Source organism: Aulostomus chinensis, chromosome 19, assembly GCF_037954235.1.
Source record: "Aulostomus chinensis isolate RoL2024-O1b breed Wild chromosome 19, RoL_Achi_v1.0, whole genome shotgun sequence".
Lineage (NCBI taxonomy): Eukaryota > Metazoa > Chordata > Actinopteri > Syngnathiformes > Aulostomidae > Aulostomus > Aulostomus chinensis.
This window is the reverse complement of record NC_141338.1, coordinates 6,441,787-6,459,140: the sequence shown is the minus strand read 5'-3', so window position 1 is coordinate 6,459,140 and position 17,354 is coordinate 6,441,787. Positions and strand designations below refer to the sequence as shown.

The 17,354-nt window shown below is 39.8% G+C and overlaps 1 protein-coding gene across 6 annotated transcripts; it reads right to left on the bottom strand.

The window, feature by feature from the left end:
• Nucleotides 1-934: 934 nt before the first annotated feature.
• On the bottom strand, nucleotides 935-17,218 carry st8sia5 (ST8 alpha-N-acetyl-neuraminide alpha-2,8-sialyltransferase 5). 6 transcript variants are annotated; one of them, XM_086186889.1, is made up of 9 exons: nucleotides 16,599-17,216; nucleotides 12,006-12,113; nucleotides 11,644-11,739; nucleotides 8,300-8,392; nucleotides 6,601-6,762; nucleotides 5,651-5,795; nucleotides 5,395-5,507; nucleotides 3,158-3,250; nucleotides 935-3,069 (listed from the first exon to the last, which is right to left on the bottom strand). In XM_086186889.1, exons 1-9 carry the CDS (start codon nucleotides 16,742-16,744, stop codon nucleotides 2,607-2,609), a joined length of 1,419 nt encoding a protein of 472 aa, XP_086043015.1. In that variant the 5' UTR covers nucleotides 16,745-17,216; the 3' UTR covers nucleotides 935-2,606. The 6 variants fall into 6 exon arrangements, with proteins under 6 accessions (XP_086043015.1, XP_086043016.1, XP_086043017.1 ...); XM_086186890.1 differs by having other exon boundaries at nucleotides 6,601-6,687; nucleotides 16,599-17,213; XM_086186891.1 differs by lacking the exon at nucleotides 11,644-11,739.
• Between the last annotated feature and the right edge of the window lie 136 nt (nucleotides 17,219-17,354).

The window sequence follows — 17,354 nt, the reverse complement described above, 5'->3', positions numbered from 1 at the left end:
TTTGTTATTACTCATGAAGTTTTGATTTGATTTGACATTTGAAATGTGAACTTATACCTGTTCAGAATAATCTAACCGGTCATTTTTTGAGTGGCTGGTGGAGGAGGAGGACAGCGTTTCAGTGGTGTTCCAAGTAAGGTTACAGTCAGCTCTTCTTGGAACTGCTGCCGGGTCATGTGTGCCTGCTGCTGGTTAGCACACACCTCCTTGTGGATTGTGAAGCTGTTGGTCACACAGATATCCACAAGATAATGGAACACTGTGACGGTCCACCTCTTAATTTTGTGGTGGACTGATCGGATTCCAAGCATTTGAATAGAGGTGTCATCTCCTCTCATATACTTGCTGTATTCAGTCACCGCTGTGGGTCTGGGGATAGAGACTCTCCGGTGTTGCTCACCTGTATTTTGCCAGCATTCCACCATGTCCCCGCCGTAGAAGGGGTGGACAATGGAGAAGAAGGTCACCATGTCTGATCCATCAAGTGCTTAATTGCACACCCATAATTCTCAGCTTTCAAACACCATTAGAACTTTTCCAATCGGACAAACTTTGACGGTTACAGTAATTATACTCCGGACACCAAAAACAGCGCCGGTGCTATGACTTATTTCAACTGTTTATTGATAGCTAACTATTTAGCTAGCATATCCATTACTGTAGCTATTTCTATAATTCAAGTTAGCTACAGTACGTCAAACATCACTTTAAGCAAATGTATCAGCTTATTAGTTTACATGCTATTTCTTGCAATCATAGTAATTAACAGCCATTTTTATCATAACTTTAGATATGTTGAGTTTATTTTTGTCAGTTGCTAATCAAGTTGGCAAGCACTGCACCAAACACCTTTAACTGAGGCTTCAAATAGTCTGTATCCCACCGTCATCCCAGTGATACATCAATACACAATAATGATTAATATCCACAAATATACAAGTGAGAAAATCCAAAGAAGTTTATTTACAAACACAATACAAGTATAAAGAAAGATCCAGAGTCAGTTAAGAAGCATACATAATACCTCCATTCAGTACACAGACCATTTCCATTGCATCTCCATCGTTGCATTTATATCAACAATTTAGTGGTCAAGCCAACATTTTGGGGGGGTTTATAATCACTTAACTCATATAAATGATTAAAGAACCAGTTATGTTAAAAATCTTTTTTGCACTGCAATAAAAGATAAAAATGGACATGAGCACAGCAGAGCATGAGGAATGTCATGACAAAATATTTAATTACATTGGTGGTATTTATCTCCAAATGTCACCGAAAGAAACAACGTGTCTGTTTAAATGCATGATGCTTTTTAGAGTGCAAGCTGAACAAGTCAAGGGAAGGTGAAATAATACAGTATACGTGTTGTTGCACTTCACAAAGGGACAGCAACCATCTTCATTCGTGCATCTATTATCATCTGCGAACTGCATCCACTATAATACAATTCTTTTGAACAATCTTAAGATAATATCTCCAAAAGCACTGTGAGTGTCAGTAGAGGCTTAAGTGTAAACATATTTCCGTGATCATTGAAGCAGGCACACACAAAGCTAAGAGTAACGTCATGCAGAGCATTACATGATTATGACTTACAGGGAGAACGACTTCACTAATCCAGTAGGTTATAAATTGAGAACTGCACAAAGATCTTTGCCTAAAGTCTTTTGAGAGTCAAACTCATTTGGTCTGACTATATACATGAAGCAATGCACATGTGTGCATTGCATATAATATAGGGGGGTTTGGTATCTTATAAGGCAGCATGGCTTAAGACATGAATGAAAGCAAGAGGCTGGGTCACTCAACATTTCTCTGTTTCTTTACGAATTGGACAGCCTTGAAAGTTTTGCTGAGGTGGTGTCATTGCAAAAATTTTCCAGGACGTCTGTCCAAAACCATGACAAGCCAAAAAGGAAAGAAAAACATCCTTGCCTCAACTCACACACACACCTTTTCACCAGAAACGTCAGAGGAAATTTCAAATGGAAGTAAAGGCCACAGAAAACAGGCCAATTCAGTAGTTTAAAATATTCACCCAGTGAATGAGGTGAATAGGAAATATATTACAAAAGTAGACAATTGGATGTTGCTTTTTATATGTTTTTTTTTTTCAAATATCACCTTAATATCAAGGTGCAGGCTAAGTTTTACACAAACATCAAAAGCTGCCACTTGCACAGAGTGTCTGAGATAAAAGAGAAGGAGAGGAGGAAGAAGAAGGGGAATGAGGGGCTCATCACTGCCCTAATTCAGCATACTATCTGTGCAATGTTGGATAGAAAACAACATCTTTGTACAGCAGAGCCACTAGAAAACTTCACAGAAACAACATCACTATGAAGACCACTTTTCACATTGAAAATAAGCATCCTATGGTCAGAGTCAGATAGGATCATATAAGGATGTGATTGACTAAAAAAAGCAACTTAAGGTGCACATCGAAAAGAGAAACATGTTGGCAATTAAATCAAGAAATTTTCAACATGTAGTTGAATTCATGAGAGAAAGCCAACTCTCTTTTTAAACAGGAGTGAACCGTGTCATTCACCGAAATAAAAACAAACTAAAAATGTTTCACGTTAAAGCGCGATAATGAGGGATCACGTGCACTGACCTGTGTGAACGTTAATGATCCCACGGGTATGCATGTGTATGAAGTTGAAAATTTCATGTGGCATTGCGTGGAAGCCCGGTCGTGGCTTGACGTTATCATAGTAATGGTGAGTGATGAAGATGCCAGAGGGGTTCATGGGAAATGCCCAGAAACCATAGAGGTGGACTTCCTCACACATTTCTAAGGCAGCCGTCACAAGCATCAGGCCACTGCTGAGCCGTTTAGCCCGGACGCCCTGCACCGCCCAGAATCGCTGCACGTTAAGCAGGTACTGTGGGTGGAAGAAGAAGACACCTCTCTGAGAGTCAAAGTCATCCAGCATATACTTGACCCGGAAGGATACGTCTGTGTTACGGGTGTTGTAGAAAGCAGGAAGAACCACTGAGGAGTTCTCGTAATTCTGGAGGACTTCATAAAATGGACGCCGCCATTTCTCCAGCTTCTGAAATCTGCAGAAGAAAGTGAAATACAAAATGACAAAAGCTTAAAGGGAGGGAGATCTGATCACCCCTTTGACAAAGTAGCCATATACAGTACCTCTCAGTAATAATGCTCGGATTTATTGTCACCAGATCTGTTTTAGTGCCAACATCAGTTGAGTACTTCTCATTGATAGGGGGTATGTTGCATCTACAAAACAAGAAACATTCAGAGTGAGCCATTGAAGGAATTCCTTACGCATTTAATTAATTAGATTTTTTTTAAACTAGGCATGCTTGTGGTACATGATATAGAGCTGCACAATTAATCACATAGTACTGTAGAAGCGGTCAGGAGAAGGCGTCCAATCTCAATTGACTGTTACTCAACCCTTTCCCCCGAGCAGCTGCTGTCCAATCATCGCTTTGCACTGCAGCTGTAACTAAGCTCAGCAGGCCTATCAAGCTATGGACTTCTCTCCACACCGTAGTGATGTTCATGTGGTTGTATGAGAAGTGTGACTCCATATATCAGTGGTTCACATGGTGGTGCATTGCTTTAAATTGATACTTTACCCAAAAAGTGTGTAGTGCCTTTATAATTGTCATAAATAGCTGTCTCACGCTCACAACACCCTCCTTTTGCCTCGTGCCCTACCTCTTTGTGACTCCAGAATGAAGAAAGTACCATCCACCTATGGCTTGAAGCCACTGGTGACTAATGGCTAATAATAGCAATATGAACCCAAAGAATTATCCTTTATTTATTTCTTTATTTTTGTAGCTCAAATCTAAGTGTTTGTTGGACACGGAGCAAACATCTAGATCAAGAGGACATGGATTATACCAGGAGATGCTCTTGAAAGTTTGTAAATGGACAATTTTAGACAGTTTTGGTGTTGTTAGCTGTCATTCACCATTAGCTTCAAGCCAGGATTGTATGTTACTACCTCCGTCTACATTCTGGAGTCACAAAGAATTGATGCAGTTGCAAGAAAATATTCTCATGAGCTCAAGACACCTATTTGTAACTTCTTGAAAGATAACGCTCTTTTTTGGGGGTAAAGTATGACTTCAGGCCTTTCCAAAAACAAAGATACAAGATTAAAAGTCTAAGGAACTGTTAATTTGTCTAGTCGAACAAGACTGAAGCTTGCCAACTATCTTACAAAAATACAGTAGTACCTAACAGTTACATCCAGTTTTATTGTTTAAAAAAAAAACCTCTCTCTCTACCATGTTGAATTTACAATCCACAAACCCCATGTTTGCTGGATGCATCAGTGAGTCCTTCTACTAAGAATTTTCTTTGAATTGTTTGGAAAAAAAAACAAACAAAAAAACCGAAGCCAATATTTTGTCCAGTTATCACAGTGAAAATATGCTCAGACTCCTCAATTCAGTGGTTGTCGGAACTTTTGGTATTTTGTTAGGCCAAATAGCTCTTTAATAAAATAATAAAAAGTAAAAACTTCCCAAATAACACCTTGCAACTGTAGAGGGTGACAAAGTACTGAGGGGAAAGCGGGGTCATATGTTTTCCAGATTTGTATGGCACATGATGGGAAGAGGTTTAAAAGTCATCTGAGGATGGAGTTTTCAACAAATTCATGGAGCCAACAGCTGATAAAATGGGCCAGAAATAGGAGCTGGCAAATCGAGTCATTATAAAATGAGAAGCCAACTTTTGTCTTACTCTGCCGGAGACAAAGGCCTATTGTTTAAAAAAAAAATCAAGAAAAGATTAGGATTAGGACGTGAAAATGTAAATATGCAACTGTTTATCTCTGTAAGCTGTGCCTGTGCTGAGGAAACAGGTTCTTCTTCATTGAGCCATACTGAAGGATGCGCTTGAGCGTTAAAGACATTTATTGACATTGTTTTGCTGTTCTTTGTAGTTTGTGGCTATTAGCTTCATGCTAAGTATACATGGCTGGCTCTTCCTGCATTCTGGAGTCACAATGAAATGATGCAAAAGGGAAAGATGTCTGCAGGACCTCACGACACCTATTTGTGAGAGCTTGAAAGTACTGGGTTTTTTTTTTAAGTGATACCAACTGAAGTCACGGGCAAATGTAATGAAATGGGAATGTGATTGTTTTTCCATGAGACTGCAGGCGATGGTGGCATAATTATCAGCGGTTCAAGTCTTCTTATTAGGGCCTGAGCCGGAAGGTACTTCAGGCGAAGACCCTATTGTGTTTGCTTGTTAGCTCTATGATCTCAACGTGAAACTGAGAATTGCAATAATACTGTTCTCTTCGCCGTCATAATAAACCATCATTCTCATCCTTGTGATTATCATTGTGCAGCCCTCACAGAAAAAAAAACACTAAAAGATTACATCTAGTGTACCTAAACACAAAATCTGCTGAGTCAATTTCCTTTCCACATTTGCTGTTCTTGATGATGCCACCATTTCCAATAACAGCACATTTCTTGTACTGTGATTTGGAATACGGCATATCCTGGATGAGACAGACATGTTTTGTTAATGGCACACAGAAGGTGGGTCTGGTAGTATCACCAGGCTACTGGCAGAGTAAAGAAAAAGGAAATATTTTAGAACATACAGCAAGTATCCATAAACATAAATGATGCCTTAACCTACATCTGGGAACATCTTGAAAACCTCAGTGGTAATGGGGAGGATGCCGCTTGTGTCCACCTCATATCTAAGCTTGGTCCCCGCAGGAGTGTTCCTCTTGGTGGTGAACAGAAATGAGGGAGCGTTACAACAGCGAGACAGAGACATCCTGTAGGAGGACAACAAACAAGAGTGAGCCATAGTTTAGTGAGACTAGTCCAGTAAAATCTAATATGTGACTTTCGTAATGAGATTGCTAAATGGTAAACATGCGAACAATTACAAAAAGTCACTAATCAATGATTAGAAACATACATGAGGAAGGATGTTGCCATGCATGTCCAAATGTCTGAATTCGTTAGTCTGACTGAAATCATACTTGATAATGTGAATAATAATATGAATGGGAATCGAAGTACTCTGGCATGTATACAAGCCAATCAGGCCCAAACTGGCCTGGTGTTCTCTGCATCTTCCCTTGATCCCACTCCTGTTTATAAAGGGAGCTATCATCATGGCGGTCGAAAGCAAAATGATGCATTTCTGCAGAGACGAGGAGACAAACTTTGTGCTGTCTTTGCTTAAGGAGTTGTAAATCATTAATTATGAGTTAAACATCCCCATAATTCAGAATCCTTCTTCTGCTGCTCTTGGTGTGAGGACTTTTGTAGTCTCATTGAACTGCTCACTTGCAACTGGTGTTTTTAAGATATAAATGCATCAAAAGTTGCTGTTGTGTTATTTACTGACATGTTCTATTCCACAGAACATATAGTTAAAATATATTAAGCTTGTTTTGATTCAAGTGTGTGACTTTTCTCAAGGTCAAAATCATTTCTTCTTTTTTTTTGTGTTGTGAGGACCTGCTGTAGGTTTATGTGCTGTTTCTCACGTTTGCACAAAGCACCAAAAAAAAAAAACCCTGCACAATCAAGTCCAAAATCAATCGATTTGCTGTGATTGGCGATGCTTACTTGAAGTTGCTGGTCTCCTCCTTGCTCTGCTCCCACTTACACACCTGCAGGTTTCGCCATCTCTCAAACAGCTCTGAGGTTTTCACCCTGGCAGACAGGCAGAGAGACTTGTGGGGTGAGGAAGGATACCCATGGCCATATCTTTTCCGACTAGCTATGTTTCTACAAGGGTAGTAGATTGGAAAAAAAACATCATAAAATCAACTCAAAAACAAACAATGGGACTCAAATGGAGCAGCAACATTCAGTGATTACTCTGGTACTGATACCAATGGAATTCAATAATAGCAGCTTCATCTCGCGTGTCTGTAAATAGCTGTCCTTGAACTGACATCTCCTTGGAGATGATTCGCGGAAGTGATTTGCTCTGGGAGGCCGGGCGGCACCAATACTATCTGGCAGAGTGACAGCAGACGCTCTCTGGCTCAGTACTCCTCAGCAAGTGCCAAAAAATGTGAGAGACAAAAAGAGTCTAACAGCCTGAGGAAGAAGCACTAAGGGTCACTGGACAATGTTCTGATTCATGCACGAGTAAGAACGTTGCTCATCTGTAGTAGCGTAGTAAGTCTTTCCATTCATCTACATCATGATGTAAGAATGTGCTGTTGTGAGCTGCTGTCACACGCAGTGAAAGACGAAATGACGGGATGTAGCTTTGAGAGGATCCGTGTGTTATTCTCTCTGTTTGTTTTAAAGTTACACAGTAAAATTGCTTATTTATGTGCTCTGTAACTGTAAAAGAAAATAAAAGACTCACAAAATCAATTAAGATTAATCTCTGCTCCATTCAGCCAAAAACTGCTCATCAGCAAAAATGAATTCTAACATGCATGTATTTCATGGTCTGTAATTACCATAAATTATTTGGGAACTAAAAGTCATAATTGCTATGAAATTCTTCATTAACTGTGAAGCTTAATAGAAAGCACAATTACTGCCATATTATAATCAGTGCTGACTGCCATATCTTACACAGACATTCATGGTCCCCACAGGATAAAACCCATGGGTTTGACATTGGAGGTTTGGAGTGGACAAAGACATTAATTTGAGTCAGACTTAGTTACGTCCTGCTTAGTGCTGGTGTATTCATTTCCTGACAGTTTCTGAATGCAACACCTAGACGGTGGATGCAGCCGGACCCACAGTAAAACTGCAGTCTCCTGCTTGAAAATGTGAATTTATGGCTGCAGTCACAGTGGAGATGATGAGATACTTTTGATGAGATACTTCATCGGAAAAAAATGGCTTTCAGTTATTCACAAAAAATATAATTGTATATAATTGTCCAATCTGCACTCTTAATACTGATGTCAGCATTTATCTAAAAGCACCTCCAGTCTGAGTGTAGTCCTACAGAGCCTAGAGACATGTAATATTTCACTCTCTTTTTTTTGTGGTCCTAATCCTTAAACCCTGCTGATAAATATGGAGTCACCAAGCTAAACAGACTTACTACTATTACAGACAGTCCCAAAGCTAATATTTTTGTTTGCAATTTAGGATTCAAACAGATCCTCGTCTTCCAAAAGCCAAATATTTAAATATAAATATTTATTTGGGAACGGCAGTAGAATTCACAATACATAAATTGGCTGTATTATACCTACCTGACAGGTGTGTGAGGATCAGCTTAGAAAAAAGATCTCGTTCTAAATTAGGTCATTGCCCACAAATGTTGTCATAGATAAACACTCACATTGTCAGGACTTTGACATCCATAATCTCCTGCCTGAGCTCCCTGCATGCAGTGGAGTTGTAATCAAATGGGCCATCATAGTTTTCCAGATACCTGGAGGGATATACACAGTCATCCTCCAGCTAAAGTGCTCCACACACAGAAGAAACAACAGAATACAAACAGGATACAATGCAATATATGAATATATATATATATATATATAAAAGAAGCACAATAAAGAATAGTTTATATTTACAGAAGAATGGTTTGACTTCATGACACAGTAGAGTATCAGTTTAGCATAGTGGGATGACAAATGACAGAAGTGATGCAAGTGACTTTAGGTGTCACAAACAGGATTACTGTATACATATCACTGGACACTTGCACCAGATTCTGATACATCTTAGTCTAAACCAATGTGATAAACTAACGAAAGAAACATAATTCATATGATTTAACTCTGGTAATTCCTTAAATTAGAATTCCATGTGTGTTCTGTGTAGTTAGTGTGAAAGAGGCAGTAGCATAGATGAATATGAGAGTGTCTATGCTTTTCTGTGAGGTAGGAAAAGATTTATATTCTAATTTTTATCTTCAGTAAATGCTTTGTCGTGTGTTGGCTGACAAATTGATTTTTTTTTTTTTTAGTAATTTGTGTGCTAAAGTAATAACAGAAGAGCAACAAATCATTAACAGAAATGTGTGCACGTTTGAAACAAGTATTCTGCAGTAACAGGAACATTAATGTACTCACAAATAAGTATGTTATAAATTTGGCATAGATTTAACCAAATGTTCCAATAATAGTTGAAAGAACTTATGAAGAACACATTTACACTTATTTTGGCATATGTGCATCATCATATCTTGCAGCACAAGATTGTACTTATATGCAATCAGGGTGCAGTCTGGATGTGCGTGTGTGTGTGTGTGCACGCGCGTGCGTGTGTGTATGTGTGTGTGTGTGTGTGTGTCTGTGTGTTTTCTGGGTATTCTTGAGTGGGGATATCAAGGCATTTGAAAGGATAAATTAGGAATTTTTGTTTTGTTTTGATTGAGATTGTTTTGATCAAGTTAATGTGCATTTTGTCGCTTTGGCGAAAAACCATCTGCCAAATGAAATTGTAGAATTGTAAAAAGAAAAAAAAATTACTGCATTTTGCCCTTCTGGAAAAGGATACATGTGGAATATTTGATTCAGGTCAATTATCACTTTCAAGACTATGTTAAAAATAAATTAATGTTGTCACAAAGAAATACCAGACTTCATCTTGGACATTCTAAGTGGAATTTATGCTATTTAACAGACTTCCTTAATTCATTACATTCTTTTTTTTTCCCTTTCTTGTTGCAACAGTCTTGCTTGCTGTGCTAATATGAGTTTATTTTATGTTAACAAAGGTGACAGATTCTGACTCCATTCAATCGTCACAGATGTTTTAAATCAAGCCACATTAATTCACATATTATATTTAGATGATTCAGTTGCCAGAAACCAGATGACGGTTTCAGTATATAAATAGAATATTACTTAAACTTACATAGAAATGACAACTTTCAATATCTGCTCCACAAATGTGAGACAACGCAAAGGTTCTAAAATTTGTAAAGTATACATCAGTTTTTACATCAGCCAAACAAATCTCATCCAAATGTAAATTGCATCACAACCAGAGAGTTGCTCTATTTAGCCCCGATCCATAATTTTCCTTTTAGGTTGGGGCATCAAGCTGCAGTCATCGGTCTCTCTCTCTCTCTCTCTGGCTGCTAACATATGGCCTGTTTTAAATAAATAAAGATATTGATCAGCAGAGAAACTTTTTTCCCAGAAAATGCCTCCCTCTGCTGACAACAAGTGATGCCCTGCAGGGGATATCATCAAGCCATTAAATAGTCATTAACAGTAATAAACAGGAGTGTAGATTTGAGAAGGGCCCTACCCAGCCTGCCAAGGGACAGACACCCTCTGACAGCTGCTCTGTTCTCCTGACCAAAGAAAATGGCCAGACTTCAGATTAGGAGACCACAGTATAGCACAAGTTAGCACACATGGCCTTGATTCATCATAAAACATCAGGATTTTTTAAAACAGACTTTTGAAAGGCAATCATGAAAGGGTCATTAATCTTATGGTTTGTCAGTATATGCACCTTCTTGCCTGCTGGTACATTTCTAAGCATTTTTAACAGTAACAGAATGTTAATCATTTAATGGACTGACAGTAAACACACTTTTCTATTGTATTTCTGAATGAAAATAATCCATATCTTTTTTTTTTATAATCATGTCTTTTTTTGCATGTTTAACAACTGAATTAAGGTGGAGGGATACAATCATAATATGTATCTTTCATGACTTTTGATTGTGCAGTATTTGTGAGGATGATGAATTGTGTATTTTTTTAAGATATGTTGTAACATATTTGTGGACGTAATTTAGACGTAATTTTTTTTAAAAAAAGGTCATGGGATCATGGGCGTTATGATGGAGAGATGTATTAATGTAAAAAGATGCAGAATGGTGCGTTTTAAAGGAAAAGGATGCAGGATGGAATTACAATTAAGGAAGAAAGAATGAAACTGGTTGTCTACATCCACCTGATGATGCAGTGTATTTCTGAACATTTTCCTGAGAAGAGCATTTGTCTTATATGATACATTTCATATTGTAAATTAACCAGTCATGTTTGTTTTAGCTAAGATGATAAAACCTTTGCAAGTGTTCCCTGTTTAGTTCTGTAAAACAATAATTCACTACGTGAGATGAATTTCATCTCCGTATAGGTTATCTGTATAATGCTGGTTGGAAACCAATCCAGGATGAGTAACCAGCATTTTACCACAGATATCTACTGCCCAGTGCATTGAGCATTTGAAGCTTTGAGGGAAAGAATCTGGCACATTCCTATCTTCTTGTAACAAGGACGGTAAAGTGGAAAAAGGGGTAAATCCAGGTCGCAGAGAGAGACAATGCAGATGTGAGAAGGGAGATAGGGGGAGCAGAGAGACGTGTCCACACTATGTACATGGCATACACACAAGAGCTGTGCAGAACACATGAGACACAGGTTGAGCAGGACAAGGCATTTGGAGATGGGTGCTTGATGGGACACAGAGGTACGAAGAGAAGCCAGTACATCAACAGGAGGCCGTGGTTCAACCAGCTTCTGAAGAGGGGTGGGGGTGGGGTTTGGGGATCTGGGGACGAGGTGGACTGGATCAGACAACATGCAAGAGCAAATCTGAAGTGCAACCACCACTGAAAAAAATATGAGTATATACCTTTCAGACCAATGAAAAAGAAAGAGGCATTCTTGGGTTTCTGTGAAAGTACTAAAAAATGCCTTCAAACTGGCCTACCTGTGAGAGCGTTTGTTTTTCTTCTTAATATCGGCTAGGCAGGGTGTGACTATTACGGAGATCTGTGAATCTGGCTGAAAATTCTGACGGAAACATCTGTCAACATGCAGACAGGTTAAGTTAGATTTAAATGTGTTTTGTATTCCTATGACATCACCCCTGCTAAATCCCTGAATCAACAAAGAGTAAATGTCCTGCAACTTGTGTACTTTCTACAGTATCTGAGGAGACAGGTGGACAAATGAGCGGCCCAGTCCACACATGCAGGGCTGGGTCGTCACTACTGATGGATTTGAAACTTGTGTCACTCTATCTCACTCTCTTTTCTCAGAGGTGTTGTGCAGTCAGTCACGCTGGAATACCTTTTCCTTCCATTTCTGGCAGGCTTCAGAGATCCATCATCCGAGAAATTAACAGGACCGGTCCAATTTCCTGTCTCGTCCCCTTTGAGTCGGCTAAACTGTTGCGCACTAGTAAGAAAATGAGTCAGTTTATTTGGGATTTATTGTCCTTAAAATGCCAGACATACACAACCAAGCCCATGTGTTCACTCACACGAGGAAAATTGCACTCACACACATATACATTTAAGAGCTTTTTGGCTCAAGAAAACAGTCAAGCATGTTTAGAATACTTCTCTAGGCATTTTATGACACCAGTTTGTGTTTCCTCTGTTGGGCTGATGGCCACTACCCTGACATCAACATTCACACTCAATATTGGCTTTCACATTTGTACATTTTAGTGACAGAAGTGATTTAAGGGAAGAAGAACTGGTGCCAATGTAACAGCCTAATTACCTCTGAGTAATTACTGAGGAGATACCAACAGATCGTCCAGATGTAGAGCATTAAAACTGGTTTAGACCCTGTTTTCAGTTAGATTTGAGGCCTGCTGTTACACAAATAGATCAGTTTACTCATCTCGGGGAGTATTATTGAGCCGCTAAACTCCATCTGTGGCTCTGTGACAGCTTTGTGAAATAGAACCTAGGTGATGTGATCAGGGGTTCTACTGACTGGGACATAATGGGAATCAGAGTCAAGCATTTTAGTTTCTCAGAAATGAATACAGAAGGACAAAAGTGAGGCTAGCTTGCCTCTACTGCTACAACTTTTTTTCAAATCTGTCTTCTTTCTCCCTCCCGACTTCATGAAGGTGGAATATAAAATCATGCAACTGAATACCAATGTGAATTTGTCAGAGGAAGCCATTTGGTGCAACTGGGTTATAGCTCTACAAACAAGATGTTATAAATAGCTGCATTCTAAATAAACCAACAACAGAAATGAGGCGCAGCAGGCTGTTAATAGTGATGCCAGGCTTCAGACTACAGCGACCTCACAGGAAAGACAAGAAGTGACCACAACATCTTAACTCGTTATGTAATAGTGGAACATAATGCGCAATAATTACGTGGTGACATAGATTGCCACTGTTAGTTTATTAGGACTTTTTTTCATTGTGGGCACAAAATTCAAGCAGGAGATGTATGAGTTTGAGTCCGGATCACAGCGGTGTGATATACAACTTTAAAGCCATACTGAACCAAACCCTCACAAATATGTGTCTTGAGCTGACAAAACCTTCCTGCATCACTTCTTCTTGACTCCAGAAATGCAGAAAGAGACAGCCACAAATATTTTGCATGCAGCTAATGGCAAGTGATGGCTACCAACAGCAACTAAAAACTAAGAAACTCTGACAATGCCAGTTTGGCGCTAACATATAGATGCACAGTCAAGTATAACCCATAACCTTACTCTATTGAATAATGTGTTTTGTGTTCCCACTTGTCCAAAAATCCTAATTATCTTACTATTGAAATTGTTTCTGCGTTACTTTTGTAATCTGCTTTGTGCAGGTCACTGTTCACTGCACAGGATGCACAAACAAGGAAGCTAAAAACGTAAGGGTGCAATCATCTTGTGAGGTGTCAGGCAGCGAGGTGTCTTCTCTGCACAGCACTGGCAGGTCATTTTAACAGATGTCATGTAACTACTGCGCAGTCATTTCAGGCTTTTCTATGCGATCGGGGTTTTTGAGTGGATCCTCTTCAGAGACAGGTCGAGAACAACAATCAAAACAAACCCAATATGAAGGCCTCAAACTTATTTCCTTACTATAATCACATATCTCGACGGTGACTTAGTCCTCTCATCTGGCTGATTATTACACAAGTATTCATTTGAGGCTCAGTTCTGTGATGGGTCTGTGGGTGTTGGGCTAAATTCAGCAGTGAGACTGAACTCAAAGAGCCTTTCTGAGTGCATTATGTGATCAAGCATTCATCACTGAGTACTCATGTCAATATTGATGTGTAGGAACATTTGGACATTTGGCTTCTCATAGGAGTCACTTCAACATCCCAGTAACAGATATGTTGTAGAGCAAAACAGTACAGTTAATATACTCAAAGCAGCGTAAAAAGATAGAGCTTAATCATCACCGTAATAATATTGAAGCTTCTACAGTGCTGTGGGTGGATCAAAAGCACATTTAAATCATATAAAACCGATCTTTTTTTTTCAAATGTTGTGGCTACCAGTGAAGCCCTGTTCAATCTCTACTTCTGACACACAGATCAATCCGGCGTCTTTAACATAAACATTAAGAGCCCATTAATCTCCACTGACTCAATTATGAGGACAGTTCAAGCCCTGATCCAAACATTAGATCAGGCAAAGAACAAGCACAGAGTCGCTCTACAGCACTTAGGTACACTGATTCTGGCCTTGGGCATTGTTAATGGGACACGACAGCAGGAAGAACTTTTATATTATTGGATTTGGTGAGTGGGTCTGTGGGTTTTTAGCATAGGCCAGCCAGAGATGGTTTAGTGTGGGTACTTCCCATAAGGGCTCCAACATGATGGGAGGTACTTCACTGTCTTGAACAGATTCCACTCAATTATCTCTCTCATTTCCTCTCTTCATTAACTTTGAAAAATAAATGTTGTAAATGGCTTTAATCGTGGATGTGAGGTTCCATGTTGCGCATCAGTAGAGCTCTTTCAAATGCACGCAGGAAGTGGAAACAAAGAACGACACTCAGAACGTTGCATAAGTGTCTCACAGTACATCATGCATCAATAAGAGCTCACTTCTTTTGGGGTTTGGTCTTTATTTTTTCACCATTGTAAAATGTATGTTTGGAAATTTTGCCGGACAAAATGAGCAATTTGAAAACATCACCTAGATAACTGTGGTGCTCGTCTCTCTCTGATGTTTAATGAAGGAAACTATCAGTTGCAGCTATGAATGGAATCAAAGCTACTAACCAGCTCTCTTTTTCACTTCAAGTATTCTTTGATTTTCTTCTTCAAGTAAACCAGAGTTGAAATGCAAATAAAAAAGGGTGTCACTCACTGTGACGGTGTATCAGGATCCAATCTCGGTCCTGCACTGCCATTTTGGAATTCTACTGTATAACTCATGGCCAGATTTATCAAAGAATGCTAACAGCTTAGTTTGACTTCAGTTGGCCTCCTTATAGCTGGAAGAGGATGTTATGACCTCCACAGTTGCACCCAAATGCCTCCTCTGCAGATGATCATGCCAAAAGGGCAGTTTGTACAGATGCTTCCATTGATTCCTTGAAGCACATGAACACCCCGTCATTGTGGGCTAGGGTCTAAGGCTGGGTGACACTTGACTTCTGACTGACATTCTCTCTCCCTTGTTCTCTGTTTCACACACACACACACACACACACACACACACACACACACACACACACACACACACACACACACACACACAGAGTCATTTCATCACTCCCTCAGCCTCCCCCTCTGGCCGTCTCCTTCCTCTCTCTCCCCCACTGAGGTGTGTGTGCAGACAGACTGTAGCAAAATGGCTGCCGCCGCTGAGCCCACTGGTTTCCGTTGTCGCTTGTTCCCCCACTCTCCTTGGCTGAGTGCTAGGATCTAGCGTGGGGGCACAGGCGAAGAAGGTGTGCGTTCAGGTCTGAATTCATGCATCTTGACCGCAGAGGTTCAGATGCCATGAATCCACATAGTCTAGCCCAGCAGGGTGGCAGGGGAGGGGTTCGTTGTGGGGAGATTTGAGACTGCAGCACATGCATGTTTGCCTTGGAGTAAACATATGAGCTGTCTGTAAAATATCTGAAGGTGGGGAGAAGGTTTTCTGATTTTTCATTTATTTAGGGGGAGATTTGGTGTTCTTCAGGACATTTTTGAACCATCAGACATCCCGGCTTCTCAACATCTGCTCGTCTCACACTGAAATTTGTCTCAGAATGGAGAGGAAAAAAAGTGGTTCTACAATTTCATAAACATAAGGGGTTTTTAAATGGTTTAAAATGCAACTTTCAACCAGGGTTCAGCTCAAGGACCTGCATGTACAAGCGATAATGTTGCAGAGGTATTATAAAACCTGGCTCTGCAGTGGCTGGATGTGCACTTCCTGCAGCTTAAACATGATTTATTTAACAGGAACCAATAAGAAATACACATCATCTTTGACATATTCCTTGCTCATCATTATCATCATCATCAGCTCCAATAGCTCTCAGTTACATTATGATAATCGGATGCCTCTGTAAGATGTAGGCTACCACCAGTCAAGAAGACTGAAACAAAATCAAATAAAGATCTTTGGAAAAAGAAAGGGAAACCATTACCATACACAGCGGGAACACTGTGTATGGCATGAATGTGTGATGCTTCATTTTCAGAAAAAGAAATCCAATGGAAATTGTTTCTATGCTACTGGTAAAAAAGATGGATGGTTAATTGCTATTGTTCTCTCCAGCCATTGAAGCTTGTTTACCCCCGTGCATCCCGACATGTAGTTCATCCACGCTAGCATTTATACTGAACATTTAATCAATTGAGCATTCCTTATCTATCTTTAAACCATTCATTCTTGATTATTTGTGATTATAAACAAGCCGGATCTCTAATTGCTTCATAATGACAAATCATCACTTACCTCTTAATGTAGTTCTTCCCATAGAGAATTTGTTGTAATAGTGTCACGAGTCCAAATGCGCAAATAAATATGAAACATAGAGATCTATTGCCGAGTATGTCTTTACCCGACGATGGGTCGGCGTATCCCATTCTTCGGCGCAGCATCCAGGGCTGACGGTGACACCCGTTTAGGTGTCTCTCTCCGTTGCATTCAGGACCAGGAGCGCAGGTGTCTTGAACCCGCTAAAGTGGACATTATCCATCACCTCTCTAGTCTACTTTACTCATTTGGTACCACAGCATCATGATAATCTCAATTAATCTGCCAAAAATAAATGTGTGTCTTGCAATCTAGAAGCGGGGAAATAACCCGAGGGAAAGTCTTGATTTCTGTAGCGTCGACGTAGCGCAATCAGAGGCAGGCAATGCAGAAAATAACGCGGCAAATAAGAAGGCAGCCTGTCTAAAATCAATCCGGGAATGTTTAAATCTGATAAAGCATCGATGCAAAGATCGCTGCTTTTCATTAAATTACCGATGTGAGCTGCGACAGAAAACAACTATCCATCCCTCATGCTCCATCTCAAATCTGAGCAAAGCTGCGTGACTGAAATATGAAAGGAGGATGCGCCTTTTCTCAGCCAGGCAGCCGGGGGCGCGCCGCCGTCCATTCATATGCTTCTTATTTAACCACAACCACACCAAGGTCATGGTTACATCAAATAATGTGATTATCTCGAGTATTTCTTAAAAATAAACATGGCTGCTACACTAC